General features: G+C 44.0%; 1 protein-coding gene across 6 annotated transcripts in view; it reads right to left on the bottom strand.

The window, feature by feature from the left end:
• The window catches only part of CACNA1B (calcium voltage-gated channel subunit alpha1 B), a 300,789-nt gene that overhangs the window by 139,983 nt on the left and 134,211 nt on the right, over window positions 1–26,595 (bottom strand). For all 6 annotated transcript variants that reach the window (XM_087752565.1, XM_087752559.1, XM_087752560.1 and 3 more), the window contains 2 exons: window positions 22,791–22,894; window positions 8,318–8,433 (listed from right to left, as the gene is read on the bottom strand). In XM_087752565.1, the coding sequence (XP_087608691.1) occupies window positions 8,318–8,433; window positions 22,791–22,894 (220 nt within the window). The remainder of the gene's footprint in view (window positions 1–8,317; window positions 8,434–22,790; window positions 22,895–26,595) is intronic.

Below are 26,595 nucleotides of genomic sequence, written 5' to 3'. Positions count from 1 at the left end.
AACAAAAAAACCCCAAAAAAAACCAACATACAAACAAGCCACAGGCCAGACATCAAAGTGTGTAGCTGAAAGCTGTCTGGAAGAATACTAGAGGGATCAGCACTACCACACAAGCCTTATATAATCTCTTTATTAACCATCTGGGAGAGAGAGAGAGAGTGATACAGTAATAAGACAACAAACTGAGAAGGCTGGAAAACAATATTCAGGACTGAGGAAGACTTGAAACCCAAGCAGAAGAGAATAAAATAAGAAAATACAAACTAGTGCACCAGAGACATGGAAGAGGGTAAGGAAAGCAATGGTGCTCAGAGAGGGTTAAAAAATGTCAGGTGAGCTAACAACTTTAAAATGCATGAAAATCCTTCCAAAAACCCACAAGCCAATACAATTCAGGTGTTCTCCAAGGCTCCTTAAAACAGGTCAGAAAACTGAAACAGGCTTTTCTGATAGTTCAAGAGAGAGATCTCTCAAAGAGACACCTCAGAAACCAAAGGGTTCTTCCAAAGTCTTGTCTTGGGAAAAGCTGTACTGGTGTTTTGGGGCTAAAAATGTGGAAGGAGTTAAACAACAATTAATAATGAACAAGACTGGCCTAAAAATGTAGAGAGGATGGCTTAGATATGGAGACCTCTTCCCAAAGGCAACTGGACAAAGGACCTGCAAATGTGAAACACAAAGCAAACCTGTGCTGGCAGCAGCAGGAGCTCAAGACGCTAATACAGTAGACATTTTCCTATAGATTTTTTTCAAAGCCTACATTGCTCACGGAGTGTGGTTTTAAAAGCTTTATGTTATATCTGAAGGTGATATACCCACATCGCTGTGCAGGACCTATGCATAAAAACAAATCTAGGTCCTACTACTAGTAGAGTCAATAGCATCATGCAGATATGCCTGCACTCTTTTGGATCCAGGGATAGTTCAGTAATCAGTACTTTGGGATTCTCCATTTTGTGCTCCTCTGCACAACACAGATGTGTTTTTTTCTATGCTACGTACTAGCAAATTGCAGTAAAAATTCAAAACCATTTGGAGCAGTGTGTACATTTGGGTCTTGTGACAAAGAGCAAGCACAGGAAAGCAAGCACATTCCCAAGGAGCTCTTCCGCCACTCCCAGAAAGAGAAGCTGACTTTTAGATGTTATTTAGTGATTAAATCGACTAATACAAGCTACTCCAGGGAGCAGACACCCTGCCATGCAGGTGGTTGAGCAATAAAAGTAATGAGCTAGCAAAGGTCAGGAGACAGGCAGCTGTTCTTCAGGGGCTACACCCAGATGGGTGCAATACAAGAGAGCTGTGCCTGCAGAAGGAAGATCTCAGCCAGACCCAACACACTTACTGGTCAATGCTCTGAGGGTTGTTGATTTCAGTCACGTCTTCTTAAAAAAAATTAAAACACTCCAGGAAAGAAAGAGTCTATTTGCTTAGCTGGAAGCCAAGTTCTGCACTTGATTCGTATCAGTGCAGGAAGAACATAACTGTACTGGTTCCTTTCAAAGATTTCTGACTTCTGAAGAAAAAAAAATTGTTCTTTTCCCCGATTTCCAAACGGCCTCTTGTTTTGCATGTTCCTGTAATAAATTTGTCGTGACTCTCCACTGTCCTTTGGGCAGCAGGGGAGGAACATTCCTGAGTCCTCAGATCACCTCTGGGGACTGTGAACTGTATGAATACATTATCATCGTGATTTGCAATGATGTACTGATGCCATCCAATGTTCCAGTGTCACCTGTGTTCCCATGGCCAGATTGATGAAAGGTCTAGCCATACTGAGGTTTTAGAAACCAGAGTGATAAATGCCAGTGGGACCTCAGAATTTGTCAGGTGTGACAATTTAATATCAATGTATCTTCACCTACAAAGCATGCACTCTTTCAAGACAAATCTGCAAACCAGCTGAGCCTTTGCCCCAAATTCAGGGCCCCGAGTTGGTGCCCAAACATATCTCCATTCATAGACATACCTCACCAGGGCTCAGTTTTACTGTTCCCTTAAAATAAAGAAACCCCAGTTTTCACCTATGCAATTCCCTCAAGTCTGACTCCCCTCCACCATTGTTCCCCTGTTCTCTCCCTTGATAGTCACTCCTGTCTGTCTTGTATCCTCTGGGAACCCAAAGGACCACATCTGTCTTAGGGGGGCTATACATGGTTTTTAAAGCCTGCTAAAAAGACAGCTCAGCAGACTAGTCATCATTTCTAGGATTTTTTTTTTTAACCATACAGCATCCTAAGCAGAGGATCAGAAGTTGCATTGCCTTTAGTCATCACTGTAACACAAAGACTGGAAGAAGATAATTAGGACACCTGAAAAACCTCCAAACAGTGCCTCTACATTAGAAGAAATATTCCATAAAGAGACAGTATCAGATCAGCAACTTCTGGCCTCCAAAGAAAGGCACAGAGGCTTCGCTAGGATATCAGAGAGGTGTCTCAGCAGTAAGATTAATTGTGGGTCATTAAGTACAGACAACACACAGCTTGTTACAGGACTGGAAATAAAGGCAAACCTGATACCGGGGAACTGGCAAGCTGAACAATACAGGCAAAGCAGCAGAGAACCATGGTGCCCCTTCTCTTTCTCTTTGGCATGGGGAGATAGGACATTGTGGGCTCAAAAGAAGAGTGGATTACAGGAAATAACTCATGTTCAACAGGCAACAGAAGTTAGAAAAAAGGAAGTTAACTGCTGAAGCTTCAGACTTGTTAAACAGAAAAAGTGAATAAAAATGCATCCCTTAGAAGAAGCTGTCACACTCCCATGGGGAACTCTAATTTGTCTTTCTGGCAATTATCCTCCCTTGCCATCTCACACACGTTGCTGCCCTTTTTCATTGATGTCGTGTCTTTTCCCAGCTGTATCAAGGGGCTTGTTGCTCTGTTTCTTCTACAGAAAGCTGAAACCTGTGGTTCATAAAGCTTTGTTGTGTCAAGGAATGGCATTCAAGTTACAGTGAGCTGGAAGAGAGAGGTTAAACGCATTCCCAAAGCCTGCTTACTCCGGGAGAAAAGAAACACTCGAAATCAGTGCTGTGTGAAAGAGATGGACTTGGAAAGAATTAAAATGCAAAAGACATGCAACTTCATTAGCTCTGAACTGAAAGACTTCCAGTCTCTGAGCAAAGTGTTTTCAAAATGATGCATGTCCTTGTAAGATAAGAGAAACATCTTCAAAAGAATATTTGTAGGCTTATAAGCACTTTACTGTGTGCAGAGAACTTCTAGCTCTCCGCTCTCCATTGGAAATGCAGCTTGACAGCCTATAGTTGCTACAGTTTTGAGGAGTTTAATGGAGAAAGCAGCAGTAGCAAAATCATTTGCATGGATTACATTGCTTGGCTTCACCACTTTTTAATTCCTCTGAAAGGCACAATTTCAAATTGACTTGCTACTGCCTTTGCACGGAGCCCAACAAAAATGTGAAATGAAGAGCAGAGCCTGTCCCAGCATGCAGCAGGTGGAACAGGACAGAGTTTGCTCATCACCAGGAAGACTTTATTTGATATTGGTTGAACTGAAGAAGAGGCGTTTGGGGAAGAGAATTGTTGTCTCACGCCTAGAGGAGAAACACAGTACAAAGCATTGCTTTTTACACCTACATCAGCTGACTTCTAGTGGTGGGAAGAATTGGTCCGTTTAAAGAATTTACTAAAAAACGATAGTTGACTTGATTCTTCAAGATTAAATTTAAGATTACAGGTCTGTTTGTAACTGATCCATACAGTTTGCTTCTAAACAATACAGAGAGTCAATGTTTATGAGCTTGACATGGCAATGACCATACGAATTTTTAGCCTCAATTCTAAGAGATGCAAGAAACGATAGGATTTGATCATTGCTTCTGGCCCGTAACTCGCACTAGTTTTATAAGACTGGAAGTCTTACTGATTTGAAGACATTTACAGATTTATAAGTCATTTAAGGTGGCACAACATTTTTTCATGACATCCTCAAAAAGCCTCTACTGAGTTGCAATTTTCCTGGCTTAGTCTTGGCCTCACGATATGGGAATTTTACATGAAATCATCTGTTATCTCATTTGAAAATATTTAAACCCTCCTGACTACGTTATGTATTCATTCTTCAACGTGCACCTGAGAAATAAGTAAAGCTAGAAACTTCATACCTGGCCTCTGTATAATCCTAAGCGAAAAAAAGTCAATTCAAACTCTAAGGAAATTGGTCAGACCATGGGTTGATTTTTTTTCAAGTCACACACATCTAAACTCAGCACTTCAGCACATTTTCTGTGTTATAATTTTCTCTTTCATTCCCCAGCCCTTTAAGACGGTATTTGTTAAGCCCTTAGTCAAATAAGGCTTCCTGTATTAAGTATAACTCACAGAAGTATTTGCACATTAAGGTTGTCACTGTTTAAAACACCTCGGTATAGATCCCTCAAGCAGATATGCTGCTGACTATATTAAAAAATCCCCATTTAAAACAGCCTGAGCTATGTTTGCTTCAGTTTCAAACATAGTTGTGCTTCTGGTGATTTATCAATAGTGAGCTGGCACCAAAGTCTTTCAGCTGTGCCAAGGTACCTCACTGAAAACTTCACAAGCACTTTTTATTAATATTTGCTTCCTTTTTATACTCTTATTTTACCACTGGAAAAAATTTAGAAGTACCACCACAAAAAAAGAAAAATGTAAAAGTCAGTTACTCAAGAGCCAGGCTATTAAAGAAGTTTCATTCTTACAACACAAATGTAAGACAAGTCGTTAGATCAGGTCTGGAACACACTTGAGTCAGACGGCACTTAAGAGGTAGAAAACAAAGACCCATTGTTTTCTTCTGGAGGACTAAAACAGTCTACAATTTCAGGATAAGAAAGGATTGATAGTAAACAACCCCAAAATTTTACCTGAACCACCTTTTTAATGCAATATGTACAGCAAGAGATAATATAATATTATTTAGATTATGAATAGAGAAGGCTGTGAGAAACATTAAAGACACTCAAGAGTGGTCAATAAATTATGAGCACAATGTTAATTTAAAATCACTGTTGACAAATGGGAGGTAATGTACAGATGAAGGAGTAATTTTAGTCACTCAAATACTTTCCTTAGTCCTAAACCAGTTACAGCCCTTGAGGTAAAAACTTGAGCGCTACCGAGAACAAGGAAACCTCCTTTCCAGCTCCAGCAACTACTCAGGGTATGTAAAATATTACAGAGCAAAAACAATCAGATTAAGTATTAAGACACCACTTTATGAATCACTGGAATGCAGCTTTCCACTCTTCCTACCTTGCATCAAAATAAATGAGAAAAAAAGAACAAACAAAATGCTCAGGGAGGATACTATAAACATTAGAAGCCTGAAGAGCCTTCCATGGGAAGAGAGGGGATTGAGCAGATTGTTTCTGCATGCTTTATAGCAGAAAAAATAAGATGAAACAAGGTAGAGAGAGATCAGAGAAAGAAAAGTAATAAAAAGAAATACGAAGTGCACTCCTGAGCTCTTCCTCTCGCTGCAGAAAGGCAACATATTTAAAATCGAGGACAGGAGATACTGCTTGGTGGGTTGGTTTGTTTTTTAAAATCAAGCCAACTGTTAACATGCGGAACTCCTTGCTACAAGATTCAATGAGGTCAAGGATACTAGAAGGATTTAAAAACAATTAAATAGTTGCACGAATAATAACAAAATCCAGAGTTACATTAGAGCAGAACACCAAGAGCTTTTGCTCTTTCTTTTATGCAAACAGCTTATCACATCTCACTGCCTGGGGCTGTTGCAAGAGATTTCTGTACAGGCTGGACTGTCTGTGACCGTCCTCCCTGGCTGCGTTCCTCCCCCCACCCAAGCAGTTTGCTTTGGCCACTGTCCCACAGACGGTCCTGGACAAGGAAGACTGATTATCTAGGTTGGAAATTCATGATCATTTCATAGCTGAAATCCTGGCCTCTAAAACAGAAATGGGAAATCCCGATTGACGGCACAGTCCCAAATTTCAGCCCTGAATTCTAAACACTCGATTTTCTGTTTTGGTTAGCCTTCACACTACCTTTTGTATTCAAAGATTTACTAACACTGATAAGTTGATTTTAATTACTGTTATTATTCAGCTGTATTAAGAAGCTTTTTCTATATTCCTATTGTATTTTCTAACAATACCTTTACAGAATATTTTTATTATTCTCTGATTCAGCTATTTTGCATACAGTTTCCTGTTCTAGAAAACCTTCTGGATCTTCTGTTATTAGACAAAATAAAAAGACGGGCATTTTAGAGCAGTTTCACTCTGTACTGATGTGGCATTTACTCAGTGCTGGCAACACAGATATAGAATAGCCAGCCATTCCCACAGGGATGCAAAGTTGGAGGAGAGATTGGCTGTATGTTTTGTAACTTCTCCACCTCAACTTTCAGAGGAGTTCAGCTAATGACCTCTACATAACTCTTCTTGGCAGAACAGTCACCAAAATGAAATGAAACAACCACATCCCTGCAAGGGAATTCTCATCTTTATTTTACTGATGGGGAGACCAGGATATAGAGACCAAGAAATCACGAGAGCCTTAAAAGCAAGATGGCAGGAGAGCCAAGGGAGAGCCATGGTGCACTCTGCTCCAGCCACTGGATAAACCATTAATTAATTTGAATTTGAGGTAGCACAAAAGCTGTAAACAAATGGGAAGACAAATTATAAATGGAAAGGAAAGTGAATGATTCTTTTTTTGAATCCTACAGAACCACAGAATGAAATGTGGTTACCTAATTGAGGACAGTTGCTGTTGAACAGTCACAGTGAATAAAAGTCCATCAATACAACTGGCACTCAATTGTCACTCTGTATAGCACTATGGGAAATAATGGGTTCAAGCCACCATATAAACTGCAGCTACTTCTTCCTATTTTACATTTTAATGCTCCAATCCTTTCTGTCTCTGGCCAAGTTGTCAAAACTCACACCCAGACCACTGCTCTCCGGGGAGGTACTGCAGCAGCCTCCCCAGTGCTCCCAGGGGACCTGCAGCAGGGCAGAGCCCCGCACCCTTGGGCACGCAGGTTGGCAGAGCGCTTCAGAGGAGAGAGCAGAAGCAAAGCAGCGGGAGCCATGTGAAAATGCTCTTTCAAATACTGGCACCCGGGTTGTGCACATAAAACAGAAGCCGTAAATCCAGAAAAAAAGAGCCAACTATACACAGAATAGCAACAGGATGGTCTGGCCGCTGGTGTGTACGCAGTTTATGCATGTGCAGTGCTGCAATGAGCTGTTGTGATTATAAAATTACTCACTTGTGCAAGCACATTTTAACACATCAGGCCTCTAGCATCAGTATGGGTTTCAAAACAAGGAATGATGACAAGGCTTTTAGTATGGTGCCAGCCCACTGTTTAGGAGCACCACGGAGTGCCAGTTCTGCCACCGGTCCATTGGCTGACATCAGGTGAGTCACTATATAACATGGGACCTCAGTTTCCACATTTGTAAAGGACAAAGATGAAGATGACCTGCCTAGAAAGGCACCTGAAACTCTATTTGACAAACCACCACTTCTTTTTCTCCCCATCATTTTTTTAACAGACATTTTCACTTTACTCAGATGTTTCAGCTTCTCAGAAAAGCAAGCAAGGAAGCAAATGAGCCCCAGAAGTTTTCTTGATGCTATGTGAATGAAGTGCATTGTGGTTATGTCAGTACATATATCAGCTACCCTATAACACAGAAAGGTTATTGGTAATCTTTACAGTCTGATAAAAAGGAAAAGAAAAGCATGCTATTTTTTGTTAAATTAGTGCATTCGGGTCCTCGTTAAAGTTGCTCACGACTTGCAATAAAGTGCAATGTTCAGTTATAATAGTTATAAAGCAACGTTAATATGCGCTGGGGTGAGTTTCACAAAAGTGAACTCTGTAGCTCATAAAAATGACACTCCAGTGTATTTTACCATCATAGCAAGAGAGGCTTATAAAACAGCTGTGGTGGGAAAGTAAATAAAATATAAATGACTCATATAAGGGAATAGTTTCCCCGCTGTGGAGACTTTGGGCACTGTATCACTTTTTATATTATACTTTATTAAGACAATTGCTTTGATCTCAGCAATAAAGAAAATTGGCCTAGCTCCTTTATTTTTGCTTAACCAAACTGAGATCTTTTGCAATATCTTTAGTGTGACTGCTCAGAAACAAGCCCAACAAAAATAATGAGTGCTGGCTGGGCCCTCTCTAGTCTTGGGTTACCCTGATGGCCAGCAACACTGAGGACTAGATCTGGGGACCTTGTCCTGTGTCATCATCAGACTCTACTTGCCACAAAACATATTGAACCAAGATCAGGAGATCTCTTGCCTTACCTGCTTTGAAGATCCACTCCAAGTATCCATTTAGTTCGCGTTCAATTTGCTGCTGCCTACGGAGTTTCAGGAAAGCCCGACGATTTTCCACCCTCTCTCGTTCTTTGGCAAATTCACTACAGAGAGAGAAGAATAAGAATGCATGTAACAAACGGTCAGGGAAAATACGCAGCCCTTTTTTCGTCTTTCAGGTTGCATTCACGAAGCCTGTGAAGTCGATGACAGAAATAGCGAGTGGAAACCACAGCACACTACATGTTGTTGTCCAGCAAAATACTATTTTGATTGTAGCTCAGCTGTTTCTCTGCCTCTCTCATCCTGAAACAGGACTGCAAACTGCCACGTGCACACACTTCTGTTCTGGGGCCACACCATATCCATTACAACAAGATCCTGACACATAACCACATACACCTGTCCAGTCATGCAATACAAATTATTATCCCCAGCACTAAAAACTGTCCTCCATCCCTCCACACCACTCATCCCAGAGCAGAATTTCCTCTAGAAGCACAATATTATGTCACAGAGGCACCAGCAGTCTCTCTGTCTTAGAAGAGATCTACTCTTCCCTGTTAGCCTTTCTCGGAGTTGTCCCAGGTTTAAGCTGACTTTGACAAACAAGTCAAACGAGACGTACAAGCGAAGATGGGTACTCTGGGGTTAAGGCAAAATAGCCCAGATGTTTTCTCTGAGTCGAGGGTAACAATGATCCTGCTATTTGCTAAAATCGTGGAAAGCAAGTATCTTGACATCAAATCATTAGAACAGGACCATACAGGGGAGTCCGAAAGTAAGGTTCATCCAACCACTGCAAAAATCTCGTCCAAGTACATTCTATTGCCTAGTTTGAAATGATGCTGAGACAATAGTGCAGTCACCACCCCCAAGACACCCACACTGAGACTTTCCTCAAGGTAATTCACATCACCTCTGGGAAGTTTCTGATGCCCCACCTGGAGATGTACGTGCCCAGCTACCATTTATGGAGCTCTGAACCAGGCTCTGCAAACCTTTGCTTTAAGCACACACTGGAGTGACTCCCACAATAGCCTAATCTATACAGTTAAATGTGGGATCAGGCTTTTGTCCCTCATGTGTACCACTGGCTCGCTCGCTTGACATTTTGAAATCTTAATTTTAGTCAACCACTGTTCTTGACTAAAATCCCACCTAATCACCCATTCATTACCCACACAAGCACTTCAGAAGCCAGAGAGGAGCAGGAGACGGGAGGAAGAATGGGGAAAAAGGAGCTGCAAGTGCCAGAGGCAGCTTTATATTCACAGTCTACACTTTACCCTTCAAATCTAACACTTTTGCTTCATTTGGCAGGACTGTCTGACCCACAGAGAAGGGACTGCGGGGAGAACTTGGCTCAGCACTGCGACGCACACTGGTACTAGCCACTGATGCGAGAGCTGCCATCAGCTGAGCCGTTATCTTGATTTTGGCAGCACATCCCAGTCTCCTGACTCCCCTTCTCCTGTCCCCCACCTGACAGCACAGCCCATGACCCCATCCTTGAAACAGAGGAAGCCAAAACATCACTCTGAGCCAGCAGCTCCTCCTTGGCATTCAGCATGTGTCTGCTGGGTGATTCGGCATCCTGCACGTGTCAGCTGGATCGCCGATTTTCTCCCTCTTCCTTTTTAATGTTCTCATTTTTGGTTCAGTGCCTGCTGGTTGGGGCCACGGACCTCCTCTCAGTTTTGATTTCTCTCTGGAGAGGAAGGAATGAGATCAGACAGCACAAGGTGACAACATGCATTTATAAACTGCCAGACGTGGAAGGGCTACGCTTCCTGCGTTACGGGCTCATGTCACCGCAAATTTCCCAGAGCTAGGCTGTGCTGGATGGAGGAGGCAACACCCAGTGGGGAGTTTCATAAAGGACCACAACAGGCAGGAAGGACAGCAGGTGAGCTGTGGCACCACTCCCTCATCCCTCAGGAGCAGGCAAGGGGGAGCTTTCCTTGCAAAGCCTTTCATCCTCTGTCAGCTCCTATCTGGCCAAAGGAAATTAAAAGCTACCTAGGACTTGTCCCTATAATCTCACCTTTAAACATGTAAGAAAACGAGGGAGAAACTGTGTGAAGTTGCAAACCTTCCATAGTTTCTGTACAGCCATGCACACTTTTTGCAAGACACCGGTGACAAATGTTTCTGAGGTTAAAGCCACCTGCACCCTCCTGTTCCTTGGAGCTGGCAGATTCAGCACTGCCGTAGAAGCTGGGAAGGTAATATCCAGGAGAAGACAGTACCTTGGGTCTCTGCTCATTGTCTGTCTTCTGAGTGCTACAGTGCTGTAGCAAAATCGAACAGGTTGAAGACTGGAGGGTTTCAATTTGCGGTCTTCCTGGAGACGGAATGCATCACTTGGTCTTTCTCCTATCTCCAGGAGATAGGAGAGGTTTGATGAAGCTGGAACTTGTCAAAAGACTGTGCTTTTCTTTATGAAATGTATTAATAAAAGCATGCGTGTGTCTCTCTTCCACTATGTTCATCACCATTCAGGAACTGAAATATTCCCCCATTTGCAGCAACTGGAAAACTCCCAGAAATTCTGCTTGAGAGCTTTTCAAAAACGTTTCAGAGTATATTCAAAGAAAAAGGGAAAAATTTCTGTCAAAATGCCATATTTCATCTAAAAATATTTCAGCTGAAGTTTTCCTGCCAGTTCTAAATGAAAACACGGAAAGTCCCATGGGAATGTTTGGTAGCAGTAAATAAGTTTCTTCTTTTATTCAGCATAATTGCTATTTATGCCACTGACTTGCAAAAATCTCCCAAATCACCAGAAAGGAAACCTGAGCAGGAAATATGCTGCCTCTTGCCCAACTTTACCTCCAGGACTTTCTTCATAGCTGGTCCTCCACAGTATGGCCAATTCAGGAATGAGGACTATTGAGAGATGTTCACCCATTCTCATCCTTGGCTCTCATCAACCATCATATGCCCCAAAAGCCCCCCAAAATATTAATCTTTCAGCACTGTCTGGGGAAACATTAAGAGGAGGAATGCTGAAAGGTCGGTACTCCTACACGCAGCACAGCAACAGGAGACACCCCTTTGGAGGAAGCCGAGCTCTTCCTGGGTAGATGACTACAATGCATTTTATTTACAACATGCCAGTTGTGAATAACTGATTCTATAGAGACAGCAGGAACAAACAGAATTCAAAGGAAGAGCATTCATCATGGAAACCATATGCCATACCAGTCAAGCTCAATGTTATCACATTTTTCTTTTCAAGAGTGGTCGGTGCTTAAAGTCACCAGGAAAATGGATGATTGTTGCTTATCACCTTGGTGGGTGGAAGAGTAAAATAAATCTCAGTGTAAATATGCACTGGAATAGCCACTTCAGGGAAATTCAGGAGCCCCCCCAGCCACAAAAGAGACAAGGTCAACTCATGAGTAACCACCAGGGTCAGTAAAAGATTATAAACCAATGAAATCCTTACAAGTAATTTATCCATGCTGGACTTAAATTAAAAATACTGTCACAGCAACCAAAAAGGGTAAGAAAAAAACCAAAAAAAAACCACCACAAAAAAAACACAAAAAACAAAGCACCAAGCCACAATCTTCATCCCCTGAGTCTCTGATTAACTTTCCTATGTGACAGCAGAGAGCTGAGATGGAGTATCATGTAATGCGCCTCCTGGTCTTGGGTTTCCTGGCACAGTCCCAGGGCCAGCAACAGCAGGCCTGCTGCAAGACTGATCACACCATTAAACCTCTGCAATTCAAGTTTTCTGCTTAGAAAGCAGACAGAAATGCTTCCCACTCAGGGAAAAGGCATAGAGAGATGATACAGCATCACTGTCATTGCTACCACTAATAGTGCTCCAGATAACAACATAGGTAATTAGCTCCTCATTCAGAACAATACCACTGAGCTACACATGATCTCATGAAATCTCAGATCTTAAAACTGGCAACAGCCTTAATTTACTGAATCTAAAGCACTGTTTTCAGAGTGAGCAGAAAGAAGCACAGAACTCAGGACTCCACCAAGGACTCCCAGAAAGCTGCTATAAAGGACTTTTAGAATTTTAAGTCTAAAACAAACAAACAAAAAAAATCCCAATCAGTTTTAGGATTGACTTCATCTCCAGTCCAAGTACATCAAAGGAATGAGCAAAGTTGAGCCTGGATGGTATGTGACATCTAGGGACAGAGTTCTGCCTGGAGAAACGCAGCCCTCAAGAATGGATAGGAGCCAGATAATTCAAGTGGGTGATCTGCTGGCGAAGGAACCAGCCAGGACTGCAGATGTTTGACTGAGTTACTCACAAGCCAAAGCGAATTATCCAGGTGGAGAAACAAAATTGGCCAAGACAGGAGACTTAATTTGTAAGCTTTGTTGCTTGAATGTGGAGCAGTGCCCAAGAACAGACTTGATACTTGTCAGCAGCCTGTTAAGCAGCCCATGTCGCTCAGGAGCGGCGAGGGACAGGCTGGAGGTAGAAGATGGAAAACAGGAATTCCTCTGGCTGCCTGACATGCAAGTCAGAGGAGCATCACTGTGAGAAACGTGCCAGAAGAGTATCGGTGGCACAAAATCATGCATGTTGCACTACTCAGGGCCTGCCTGGTTGAGGAGAGGTGAAGCATTAAAGATTCCTCTTCGTTTCAGTCCACACCTTTTACAATCAGGGAGGAAGGAACCTCAAAAGAAACTTGGTGCCAATTATCCACCTAACTTTCAGTAAGCCTTCAGTAAGAGCAACGCTGAGGTAGGAATTTCCATACGAGGCTGCAAAGAGACTGCAGAAATAAGAATATGCACTTGCAGGATCCCAGACATATGAACATGCTGGATGATAAAAGAGGTAAAATTCATGTAATACCATCTGTACTTTTCAGTAAAACCAAGTCTCTTGGCAGGCTGCAACCACTTGCTCAGGGTCTGTACATCACTTAAGAGACCCTCCAAAGCACCTTTGGGTAACTTATCAGCACAGGGACCGCACACACCTCCCCGCATCCTGAGAGCATCCACATGCAAGCAGAAACACCTAATTGCATTTTAAAGGTGGAAGTCCATTTCTTACCATTTATTTTGGTCAATCAACTGTGAGAAGGAACTAGAGAAAGAGCCTTCAGTTAATTTTTCCTTTCCCTCTCGTGTCTCTCTTTCTGATGCTGGGGTTTGCCACCTTGTCCTAATCCAACCAAATCTCAACTGCTTGGGTGAAGCCAGTTACAATAACATGGTAGGCAGATTCCTGCTGAGCCAACCCTCCTTGCACTCCTGCCATTCTGCAGATCCTGCAATACTTGTGTGATTGAGTTTGCTACCTCATACACAGTCCTGCAAAACCCCTCGCGGCTTGCTTCACCAGGGTCTGATCCAGTTAATACTCCTAACATTTCATTCACTAACCATCTCAACATCCATGTGTTTATAGAAAAGCAGATTCTCGCTCCAGGGAAAGAATTTGTTCTGCAGGTTCATATCTCTGTCTTTTGTCTTCCTGGAGAACAGTAAATCCTTTATAAGAGGAAGCCTCTGCTGGATGCAACAAAAAAGCCCAGCACCTTTATGACTGGAACTGTTCATACAACTAAGGGCACAAAGCCTTGGCTGTGCTAAACATTTATTTCACCCTCTGCAAAGCTGTTCTTGGAGAAACAGAGACAGTGAGGGAGTCCTAGCAGAAAGAAAGAGAGAGAGCCCACGGAGAGTGAGCAGGAGCAAGACAGACAGTGGGGAGTGGAAAGCGAGAAAAGCAGGTGCTCGGTGTCATGGATGCAGAAGCAGAAAGAGCCTGGGGACCTGCTGAGCATCCTCACCCCTCCTGTGGGTGCTGTGGTGACTTAGGGCAGTGCAGAGGGATGCAGGCAGGACACCAGATAGGAAGGTGGGTATCTGAAGCACAACAGAAAAGCTCAGGATCTGAGCAGCGACAGCGGACACCACCTTCCCTTGATTCCTGAAGCATTTTGCTTCAGCAGGGTGCACTGTCACTGGGAACCATCATCAACAGCAGCACCAGTGATGCTTTGAACTCTCTTAGAGATGAAAGGATCCACCTCAGCCCACAACACGGCTCCGAGAGCCTGAAAGGGGCTGCCAGGGAGGCAGAGGCAGGAGAAGAGCAATCCTGCAGGGATGACACCCTTTGGTGTTTCTCACAAAAGCTCCTCTAGGAGAGGAGGAAAGGCAGCCACAGCAGGGCCTGAATTATTCACAGCAGCACACAGGAGGCAAGGGGTGAGGGGAAGGGACCAGTGAGAGGAGAGAGAGCATCATTCCCTTCAGTGCACTAACCTGGGTGGAGGCTGGTGAGTTAGAAATATAGGTGGAGGGTAGAATCAAATTTGGCTTAGGAAAGAAAAATATTAAATAAATCCAGGAGTGAATAGACAAGCAGTGCGATTTCCAGCTGCCTGGACATGAGGCGTCATGGCCCATAGCTGGGAAGATGCAAACCCAAGAAGACATAGCTCAGCTGGTCCCATAGCTGGGACCTTGCACCCGGAAGGGCTGCAAACAAAATGAGAGATCAGCAAGGACACACGTTTCTTTACCATAGCATCAGATATGTTTACCAGAGTAAGCCCCAGGAAGAATTCAGGATGAGTCAGGGTATGGTTATTCTCATTCACGGACAAAATCCTCAAGTGCAGAGAAACCTGCAGGCAAAACTAAAAATAATTTGATGCCTCTGACTTACTGATTTGAAAACATTAATAGAAATGCATGTAGAGTATTGTTAGATCACTGGTTTTAAATATCTCTAAAAATCAGCCCAGGTCACCACTGAGCAAATAAGCAAAGCATATTGATTATAAAACTGATGTGGAACAAGAAGAAAAAGCATGGAAATGCACCTCATTTGGGCAAGAAGAAAATCTGAGGGAGGTGGAAAGAAAGCACATCCCAGGGGCACAGAGAGATCACACTGGAAAGTGCTGAAATGAGATGAAACCAAGCAACTGATTCACCTGGAAAACCATCAGTAAGAATTTCTTTATGCTGGTGACATTTAGTACCTCTAAGATATTGTTTTCCTGCCCATAAAGGTGGTTTGCTGAGAAGTCAGAGTTTTGAACCTTGTTATTAAACAAGGAAAGCCCAGAGGAGGACTGAGATTTCTTAGCGCTGAAGATGACAAAACTCTGTGGCTCATCATCCGCCCCAGTCTGTCCCATTAGCTGCACAAAATCCCAAAGACAAACAGTGTTCTATGTTTCTATCTCACCTGGAGCTACAGCCGGCCAAGATCACACTGGGCATGGTCTGAGGGGGCATGTCCATCTCTCCCAGACTGAGCCCAAACATACAGACACAGCTGGCTGAGCTGCTTAACCCTTCCTAATATCCACTGCTTAGGAGTAAGGACTGGCTCAATCAATCCTGCACTGCTAGAGCTGCTTCTGCTTCCTCCTCATTGCTCTAAAGAGGGGGGAAAAAATAGCTCTCCTCAACCAGCTGATAAAGGATGAAAGTATCACTGAGAGATTGATCTCTCAGCACCGAGCCAGGCTTCACAGTCACTTTTATCACTGAACATAGCAGGAAGATGCTTCAAATGCAAGCCAGATATGGGATACATCTTGTAATTCTAGAAAGAGAAGAGGAGCAGCACAGAGGTGAAGCCTTCAATGTATCTTCCTTCCTTTTGTCTTTACATTCAGCTCGTGCCGATTTCACTTTGATTCCATCTAATCCGATTTGAAATGCTGCGAGTGCCACAGCTGGGCAAACCTGGCTCAGAGGCGGCAACAACGAAGAGAGAAAAAAGAAGTAAAAAGCACCATTTATCTCATAGTATCAGCCTACTGCAATTGATGGATGAACCTCTGGCTCTGTTCATCAAGTCTCCACCCCAGAGTCAAAGCAGAGTCCCCAGGAAATTCAAATTTAGGTCTCCTATGTATCATTTCTATATTACAGGCTTTAATTTCTATTGTGGCTTAACAGAAGGGCAAATAAAGGTAGTCCATCTCTCCTGTACTAACCAAAACCACAAAAGGAGCAAAGGATCCACATTCGATAGGACATTTAGCTTAGTGAGACAAAGCTCACATGGAAAGTCATTGCTCGCTGACCCCTTCTGCAAGAAACACACGTGCTTCTCCCACATCTTATTTGCAATGATGGCTTTGTTAAAAAGGCTGAGGAGCAAGGAAAGAAAAAAATTTTTTTTGCCCTGTCTTTCCCCTCCTTTTTAAGCACAGGCTGGGGAAAAACTAAAAGCAATGAGAAAACAAGCAGAATCTCATATCTTTTCATGATGCAGCTCTTCTGCTGCAAATAATTAACAACAGCCAAAGTCAGATCACAGCAGGTAACAGTGAACTTGGAACAAATTTGCAGGGAAAATGAATGATTGTCTCCGTAATGAGGGAGAAGGAGGACAGAAGAACGCTTTGCCATTATGACAAATTAATCAGCCTGATTCTTCTCCAGCCTCTGCACGTCTTGCAGGCTGAAGTTATATGATCTCAATCTGGCAAAAATCCTCAGGATGGGAAAACATGTCATGAAACTCAGCAGAGCAAGTCCCTGAGACAGCCAGCTCAAGGAGGTCTGGATGGGGCTGTGCTTCCTCCCAGGGAGCTGCTCTAACAGCACAAAAGCCTCAATGACCCAAGGTACAACGGTCAGAAACAGAAACACATAACTCCTAGGGAGACTGGAGCACACGACACGGGGAGTGTTTAATGGGACTGCCCAGAGAGCATCACCCCACACCACAGACTGCTCAAAACAGGGCACAACAGTGAAGAATTAAAGCGCCATTTACCCTGACTCTTGTTCGCCTGCAAGGTGCCAGCACAGTCTGTAGCTGTATCCCTTGCCAGGCTCCTGCTGTCACAAAGATGCTGCATCCGTTCAAAATGTCTCCCTGCAGTTCTTACACCAGGTGGTCTCATATAACAAGAGGCAGGTGTTGCACATCTCAGGACAGAGCAGGTCTGGACCACATTATGGTAACACTTAAACAGGGAAGATGCAAACTGGTCACTGCAGTGCCTCTCCACACTTTGTTATTGCAGCCAGATGAGTAAACCTCAGGAAAGATCATTACTCTTTACTGGCTGGTCTGGAAATACCTCAGGCTTCACCATAAATATTTGAGGACATAACGAGCAGCATTTTTAACACTTGAGAGACACAGACTCTCAGTATTCAAATGCATCATTCACAGTGTTTTGCCCTCTCTGGCCAGCACTCCTGCTGTCTCCACCCCTCACCACTCCCCACCGCTGCGTGAAACAGTGCCAAAAAGCACTTAGCCTTGAAATAAGTTAAATCATCTTCCTCATAGCATCCCATGATAACATTTATCCTCTTTGCATTGTGTAATCCAAAGCATCAAAAGAGTCACAAATGTATTGTACAGAATCATCCAGCTCATTAGCAGGCAAAATTAATACCCAGCTCAACACCCAAGCAGTAGAAAACTCCATAATCCCACCAGCCCACGGAAGAAAGCTGCTAGCTAGTCTGAGAGGAGGCTGAGGGCTGGGAGGGGAACAGCAGCAGGATGAGAAAAACAGCATTGGAAATCACTGCTAAGGGAGGGAACACCAGGAAACTAAGGTGTATATGGAGATGGGTGCTCAGCTCTTGGTGGCAACAGCTGCCGGAGCAGGACGGCAGAGGGCTGCAGCCTGCTAGCAAGAAACCAGCACAAAGTCAGAAAAAGAATGAGCGTTGGTCAGGACTTCTCAATTCAATGGGGGGTATTTTTTTCCCTCCTCACTGTAAACTGCAGAACCATGTACAAAGTTAAAGAAAAAATTTATCAGGATCATCATAGGGCATTTTCTGGTCAGAATTGAAGCCAAATCCCATGATATCCCAAGCAGCAAACAACCCTGGGTTTAGGGTAAACTGAAAGGCATCTGGGGTCAACGCTTCTTGGCATGACTTGGAGCCAGAACATTCCCATGGTGCCACCAGAGGCAGCCAATCTCTTTTGCTATGGAAAGGTTGTATTCTCTGTGATGGATGCCTTTATTACTACCTAAGTCACAAAGAGTTTACAAATAATCTAACAAGTAAGAATCACCACCCACCGCAGTCAATGCAAAAAGATGTTTCAAGAGAACTATATTATGGACACAAATTCCTAAACATTTTCGCTACTGCTGTTGTTCCACTCTGCACTTACAAAATGCTACCCTGATTTCTGGGAACCAACGTGCCCCAGGTTTCTGGAACAAGATTAGCATGACTAGAATGGATTCTCATGGTTAAAACAGAGAAATAAAATCAAGGGTGGCAGTCTAGTATGAGCAAAACCTAGTTCATCCTTTGGGTGGATGGTGGATGGATGGTTCAGCAGAAATTCAACCAGCTGTCTAATCTCTTTTTTTTTTTTTTTAACATTTCTCTTTTCCCTTTTTTTTTTGTGTCTGTGACTGGGGAGGTATCAGCCTTGGGCAGTCACCCCAACATGCTTCCCAGCACATAGATGGGCAGAACACACCCTGCATCTGCCCATCTTGATCAAGTGGGCAGACCTCTACAGTTCACCTGCAGAAGCAAATGAGCCTACCAAACGTCCTGATGCTATCGAAGGGGAGAGAAATTTGTCCTCCCGCTTCTGCTCTCCTGACCCTATGCAGTCCTGATCTTCTCTTGAACCAGCTATGGCACTCCATAAAAGCTCCTCCGGAAGAAAATAATCTGTATTTTTCTGCTCTATTGGTTTCTACAGGGCTGTTGAGTTTTATCAGCGCACAGACAGATCAAGCACCAGAGAGGGAAAACAGAAATCAGGGGGAATATATAGTGAACAGTAGAGAGGAAAACCCCCAACAAGGGACACAAACCCACATTACCACTACTCCAAGCAAATGGGATGCTGTGTTCCTGCTGGAGAGCTCTGTATCTTCTGTAAACAAGCAAAGGAAGTTGATTTTAGGAGCTGTTTCAATTGCAGTTCACTTGTGTACTTATGGCCACTGTAATACTCCAGGAAAACTCTAAATCCTACCATATTCACAGCTAGAGAACAGCACAGTCTGTCTTTGCTGGTGATGTGCAACCTGGCAAGGGGGAGCAAGAGACCCACCTTTAGCACTGTGGTGAGCAGGTACAGCACAGCATCCACTGCAACATGCATCTTTTGCAAAGACATAGGAGAGCCCAACATCCCTATTGCACCACCAGAAATAAGATGTTTGCAATAAGTCCATACCCCATGCCCTAGGATCTTTGGGAAAATCTGGATATTTGGTGACACAAGCAGAGCCAAGCTGTGCTGGCAGTCTGGCCCCCTGTGCTTGCATCAGGGAGGGGAAAGGAACAGAAGGCAGAGCACACCGTTTGGGGAAGGCATTTAAATATTAACCAGTTACAAGAACACTTGCAGTGCTTTGATCAGTGAGGACACACTGTACAGCAGGCAGAGCCTCATTTAATCTGAATTATAGAGTCAACATGCTTTTAATTACACCTTTAGCCAGGTAGTCAGAGGTTTTTGTCCTATCAACTGCGGCCCAAGATTGTGGGTTATTTTTATACCAAGTTTTTACCAACACTTACAGATTTCCACATCTCCCTGTCACTTCCTTGCTTTTGCTTTTATTATAATTCCAGAAGAGTCAGCAGAGGGGAAGGGTTGTTTGCTCTTTATTTTAAAACAGGTAGCATCTCTTCTGTAGCATTTGCAATGCAAATACTTCCACATTTTGCTAGCAGATGAGACTTGGGATCCTAACCTGCTCAACCTACTTACACTGCTCAGATAAACCCAGGAGCTAAGCCCACTCATATTAGGTATCTGGCCAGTGTTGACATGGGTTCACAAATACCTACAGAAAAGCAGAAAATTCCATTACGAGTTATGGCAAAACTCTGTATAATCTAGTGTCAGTAGGAAGCTCAATAACTTGTTGTCATTTCAGATTATTTATATTGACATAGTCTGTGATAGTGTCTGCATACCTACTTCAGAAATTTGTAGCTTCCTTATCATCCACTGAGGAACACACATGTGTGAGAGGAAATAGCTCAAAACTAACAGCAATGAAAAATACTGAGGTGAAAGATTTTTCTGTGGCTTTCCAAGGTACAGTGGCATGCTGAAGCTTAGCTCCCTAATGCTCGTGATGCATGTGGCAAAGTATTGGAAAATAATATACAACTTGACCAACAGGGTTTTTGTGAAAGAGGACAGTAATGAAGATCGCGCGCAAGCCTAGGAAACCAGTGACCTAACCCCAGCTTTGCAATTGTTTCCCTCCTGTTTCTACCCCACTGTTCCCTCTCTGTAACGTGTGGAGGAGAGCAGAGCACTGCATCACCCCCAGGATACAGCAAGGATAATATTAAAGGTTATGAGGTGCACAGACCATGAAAATAAGAATTAGGTGAGTGATTGTTGAGTTAAACCTGTTCATGGGCTATTTGTAGAACCCCTAACCCTAAATCAACTTTGTTTTATTGAAACAGGAATGTGGGATATTGCCAAGAGTCTCCATTGCAGGAGCCGCTAGCTGACACTGTCACTGGGATGTGGATGGCATAATGTCCTTGAGTGAAACTGTACCCTACACAAGTCAACATGCATTTGCCAATGACCCTTTGTCCATGCAGAAACCCATGCAAAGAATCTCCAGCAGAAATTTCTTTTTTTTCTACAGTGCTGTCCAGGCCTTTTGGCTAGAGAATATAATGACAACAGTCTCTGCCTTCAGAGGGTCTTTCCATCTTTCTGGTGCCTTCTCATCACCAGCCCATTCAGATATACCCAGTTTCCTTCATTGCTCAATAGCTGCAAGCCCACCAGCAGCCTGCTGAGCAGCGTGGTCAACACCTGTGCTATGATGTTTATTCTCTTCAGCCTCTCCCCAGGAATTATTCCAGCCAAGGACGTCAAACCACTATGCAAAATAGAATTTAAAAGCTTCCCTCTGTGAAGAAGATATTGTCATCCTTACCACTAACAAAGGGAAACCTGATGCATAGACCTGCATTTTTAACAGAAGATACACATTTATATAATATTCGTATTTTGCCCCAAGCAACGAGAGGCTTTCAGGAGAGCCAGACAGAGGTTTCCATCTTTTGGTCACAAAACAGGTTTGAATCCAGCACAAAGGAACAGAAGCCAGCAGGCTTTGAGTTGTGTTTTAAATCACAAGTATCATTTCAGCCAACGTGGGCTGACCCCACTGTGGAGCAAGGAAGATGAACTACCTAATGAACCCAACTCAGCCCTGGCTCTGGCGCTTGCTTTAAATCATATGTCAGACAAGTACGGTCATGAAGTTCTCCTTTACAAAGCCTCTGATACAACAGGATGTCTGATGAATGGCTTTGATCGGTTATTGATCATGACCATTATTCCCGGACTGAAGGAACAGCAAAGTGCACGACATAGCCTTCCCTGTGACCCTCTCTTGTAGCAGCACGTCTCCCAGACCTCAAACAAAACTGCACTGCTGCATCCCTACTCCTGCCTCCAGCATGTGCTTTGAGGACAAGGATCCTTAACAAAATAATAAAATTGAGCATGAATCTGTTCTTTGGAAAACATTTTTCTTTCTCTAGTAACTTAAAGAGAAAGAGCAAAGGTGCAGCACTGAAGGGCTTTACCACTCAGCAGCGTTAACTCTTTTCTCTCTTCCCATGCTGCCAAGAGCCAGAAATAAATCTAGATCTTTATAGATTCGTATAATCTAGATCACCTGGATGGGCTAAGAAGAAACTGTGTACAAAATGAGGTACCCAAGTCTTGGCTTGCAAACCACTGCAAACCATTACGATGAGTCAGGTTGTTAATTCCAGATCAAACTTCCACAGAGGCTGGGGATGTCCAGCTATGCTTCAAACTCGGCAGCTTGATCTCTACAATGGCCCAAACCCAAAACTCTCATGCAACAAACACCAAATCCTTGGCTGACCCCCGGGTTTTGAACATCAAGAGACCAGTGTGTCCTCAAAATCCAGACATTGGCTTAAACAGCTAGAGATTAAAAAAAGAAAAAAAAACACCACCACAAAAAAAACAACCAACCAACCAACCAACCCGAGATCTTTTAACTGCCTTTTGTTTGAGCTTCCCCTTTCTCCATGCTGCACTGTTACACCAAATACATTACGAACACTTTAATGCCCAGCTCCAGCACTGAAGTATTTATATTAGCATCAGTGGGCTCCTGATGGGTCTTCAGGACAACACAGGAGTAAGTGTTGGCTGCCCAGGCCCAAGTCAGTATAATTACAGGGAGCTCACTTAACTCTTGGGTCTGGATTCAGAATCATCTCAATTAATGATTTTTCACCAGCCTATCCCCCATCCTATGGCTCTATAGTCTTATAGAAATACCCTACTGCAAGGAAAGGACAGGCTAGGAAATGTGTGAAGGGGGACAATGTACAGTGTGATCTATCACCCCATCTTCTCTTTTTCAGCTACATCCTCCCACAGTGCTGGAATGAGCACATCTTCCCTTTTTGTATCCAGGTGGAGACAAACAAGTCATTAGTGTCTTACCCTGATAAGACGCCCAGCACCAAGTTGAGCATGAAGAAAGAGCCAATGATGATGAGAGGGATGAAGTAAAGCCAGTTCCAGGTATTTCCTGCAGCATCATTTGTCTGGAAACAAAATAAAAGGGAGAGAGAAAAACAAATATTAATCCGCCTCAGACACAAAACACCATACAGAAGCTGCAGGACAGAGGGCAGGGCTGATTCCCCTCAGGTTTCCGTAGGGCTGTCCACCACTGATGTACTGGTTAGTTCTGTTATGTTCACCAGTTGAAATGCCAGCAAAAGAACTGATGAACCAAGCTGATTGTCCCACCGCCCACACCACAACTTGTCGTCAGCTCCAGTGAGAAGATTCATCTAATTCCACAGCTCCAGGCTGACCCTTCTGCAGCACCAAAACATGTTTTTAAGTGACCTACCTCTGTGCAGGCTTTCTGCACCAGCATCCTCCCTCCCCACCTCAACTCTGACTTCCCATGTGCTGAGCATCAGTGTCATATTTACATCTGAATTGAGGCACACAACAACGGGAGGGAACCACAGCCTTCCCTTAATCTGTGCTGCAATTAAGGCAGAGCGTGGCACTGTGCCCAGAATCTGTTCATACACACAGAGCAGGAGAAGACAAGAAGTCTGCAAGAAAACGAGGCATCTTCAGAGTGATTGCAATTCCACTTCTGCTTACTCAGCACTTTGGGCTTCTGTCATCAAAACCCATCTGAGGCTCCCTGAGTAAGCAGCAGTCTAGATTAAGGGGAGGGAAGGGTGGTTTAGCTTATGACAAAGTTTCTGCATTCATCAACCACAAGGGAGCTCTTTAAGGAATTGCTGAAAAGTGAAATGCCACATGGCCATTTACTGAAGCCAAGTGCCGAGAAAAATACAAATTCTTCTCTTGTGAGTGAAGAATGCAGCAATTTGAGAATCTGATGTCAGGTGTAAGGAGGGGGAAAGGGAAGCAAAAAGAAAAGAAAAGACCCAAAGACATTCTCCTCCTCCTCCTCCCACAGAGGGTAAAGAATAACACGAAGGCAGAGCTCACCTACCTGGCCAACTGCAGAGAAGTGCTCTCAAACACCAACTTGCAAAAAAATGCATTAATTCTAACTGGTATTGGTGCCTTTTGCTTATTATCTGTGGTGCTTTCTGGTCACTGTTCCAAATAGTATTTGCAAGTGTAATTTTGCTTGCAGAAGGATTCACAGAAAGAAATGCTTTTAATGTGCTTTATTTCAGCCAGGCATGCACTTGATGCCACCTTGAAATGTCTCTGCAGAAGCAGAAGTCACCCAATAAAGAAGCAAAACCAACGCGTGATGTGAGTGACCAATGTCATAGCATTTATTACAGGTAATAACATTTATAGCACTGATGCAAGTAAATACCTTCTGAGACATTTTTAGTATGATGCATATCTGCACAAATTCTTCCTTGAGGAACATGCTCCAGATCAAACACATGACAAGCATTTCTCCAAATAGCAAACATCTTCAGAAATATCTATGTCAGTTGATCAGTGACTCACCCAAGAGGAACAAGGACTAGCTAACCCCGCCACAAACCACCCCTGCTAAAGTCAAAACCAGCGCATGACAAACAAAAGAATCTGAAGAGAAAACAGGCTGGGAAAATGAGAGCAGGAAGACAGGGAAAACTGCGCAGCACAATCTCTCATTACGGTTTTCTGATACCTTTTGCAATACCTGTCATCCCACCCCAGCAGCACCACTTCTTCTTTCACTGTTTTGTCTTTCCATTCCTCTCTCTCTGCTTTTAGCCATTTCCTTTCCCTGTTCTCCTGCACTGCGTCTCTACAGATGGGTTCGGAGGAAATAAGGACACTTGTCCTCGGTGCTTTTTAACCAACGCACGAGGAAAGTGCCTGGAACAGCCCCAGCCCGGTCTCCTGGGAGTACCAGAGCAAAACCCATGTTTTAATATTTAGAGGCCATTCTTCAATTCTCATTTTGTTGACCGAGGTGGCAGCCTTCATGTCTCCGGTTGGAGCAAACACATCCCATTCAGCAAGGCTGGTGACTGCCATCAGCCAGGCAAAGGGGGCTGGAGACCCAGCCCACAAGGAAGAGCTGGAGGGAGGGAACAGATGGGAGAAGGGAAACCATATAAACATGCAAAGAGAGTGCAGCAGGTTCTTGCTGCCAAATGATCGTTTATCATTTATTTATTCATTTGAAGCCCAAACTTGGCGACAGATCCACAATTCCATGCCACGATCAAAGCCCTTAAAAATGAAATGTGCTGAAATACGACTAATTAACCACCCTCCTCTGAGCATTTGCTAGACTACCTTATGCTCAGGGCAGGGCAGGGCCTCGTTCTGTTTGCTCTGCCTTGCACACAGGGATTCAAGACAAACTAGAGGGCAAAACACCAGGCAAAAGGGTCAACAGAAAACCTCTCCTGAGAAAGCAGAGCCTTCACAGATGTGCAGCATCTTTCCCAGTGCTCCCAAATGTGCTTGAACCCAATCACAGTGTACGGCACTGGCTCTGCCATGGTGAGATGCTTTAATGAATCAAACCTGTTTGCTGCCAGGAAAACCGAACTCCTCTCCTCCAGGGAAAGCCCCCAGAGTCTCACAAACACCTCTGGCTGTGCTGAGCAGAGGAGGCAGCCCTCTGCCTGCATAGCCACTGGAGCTTGGGCTGTGACCCAGTTCCAGGCTTGCTCATTAAGCAGGATAAGACAATAGATCAAATCAATTTTTGTGTTCCAGCTAAAACATTTCACTGGTGTAATGCCTGGCTGACTGTCAGTGCTACTTGATCCTAACCACACGTCTAATCTGACAGGGAAGAAGGAGAAACAAAATACTTGTCATGATGTGCCAGAATTACATCCAAATACAGTAAGGGCTTATGGGAGGGCTCTCTCACTGCTCAGGAGCCAAGGAACCTACTGGTTAATAACAGCCGCAGGGCTCTTCACAAGCATCCCCTGAACAGTGCCCACATCAAGCTGAATCCTTGCTCCAGGAGTGCCTCAGGCACCGGCATCGAACAGCTCTTGTCCCTTAAACTTGACAGCACAAGACTCCCACAGGCAAGGTGCTGCACAGTGGGAACCTGAGGCACAGGAAGTCTAAGGGACACTTTTGGGGTCACAGTGGAGACCCAGAGATCTGTACCTCAGGCATCAGAAGCCCATATGAACTGTCCACCCCTGGAGTGCTCTTCTCAGCAAGCCCAACTGCCACGGCTCCCTCTGCCTAACTTCTGCTGGGCTCCAAGCTGCTCCCAACCCCTGACCTGGCACTTGTATCAAGATGTGGCCACCATGCCTATTCACAGCTGGCGCCTCCTTTTCCCTTCATCTTTTTTTTTTTTTGTTAAAAGTCTAACCTAAATACCCAACAGCATCCTTCTAGCCTCTTCCATGTGACTCTGCTTCATCATCCACCCTGGAGCCTGATGCCACTGCTCAGCAGGACCACCGAGGTCACAGCTGGATGCCAAAGAGCAACCTTTATATGCTGACTCTCTGCAAAGTTGGCTTTAAGCACCTAGGGTCTCTTTCCTCCCTTTAATGCAGCACCAAACACATTGCCGACATCCCCAAGCAGTGACAGCACGGCCACCTCTCTGCAGAGATAGGTGGGTGAATACTGTCATCTATAACAAATGCAGAAGCTAAAAGGCTTCTGTCATGCAGGGAAATTAATGCCCTGAGCTCCCAATACAGCCACAGAGAACGGAGCGTACTCCAGCAAAGCACAAGGTACTTCCTACAACCAAGCCTTTTGTGACTTGTCTAACACCAGAGAAAGGCCAGTATTAATACTCATT

Source organism: Nipponia nippon, unplaced genomic scaffold, assembly GCF_047370975.1.
Source record: "Nipponia nippon isolate SJK-2023a ecotype South Korea unplaced genomic scaffold, ASM4737097v1 scaffold_16, whole genome shotgun sequence".
Classification (NCBI taxonomy): domain Eukaryota; kingdom Metazoa; phylum Chordata; class Aves; order Pelecaniformes; family Threskiornithidae; genus Nipponia; species Nipponia nippon.
Note: the sequence above shows the minus strand (reverse complement) of the source record. Positions and strands in the feature narration are given on the sequence as shown.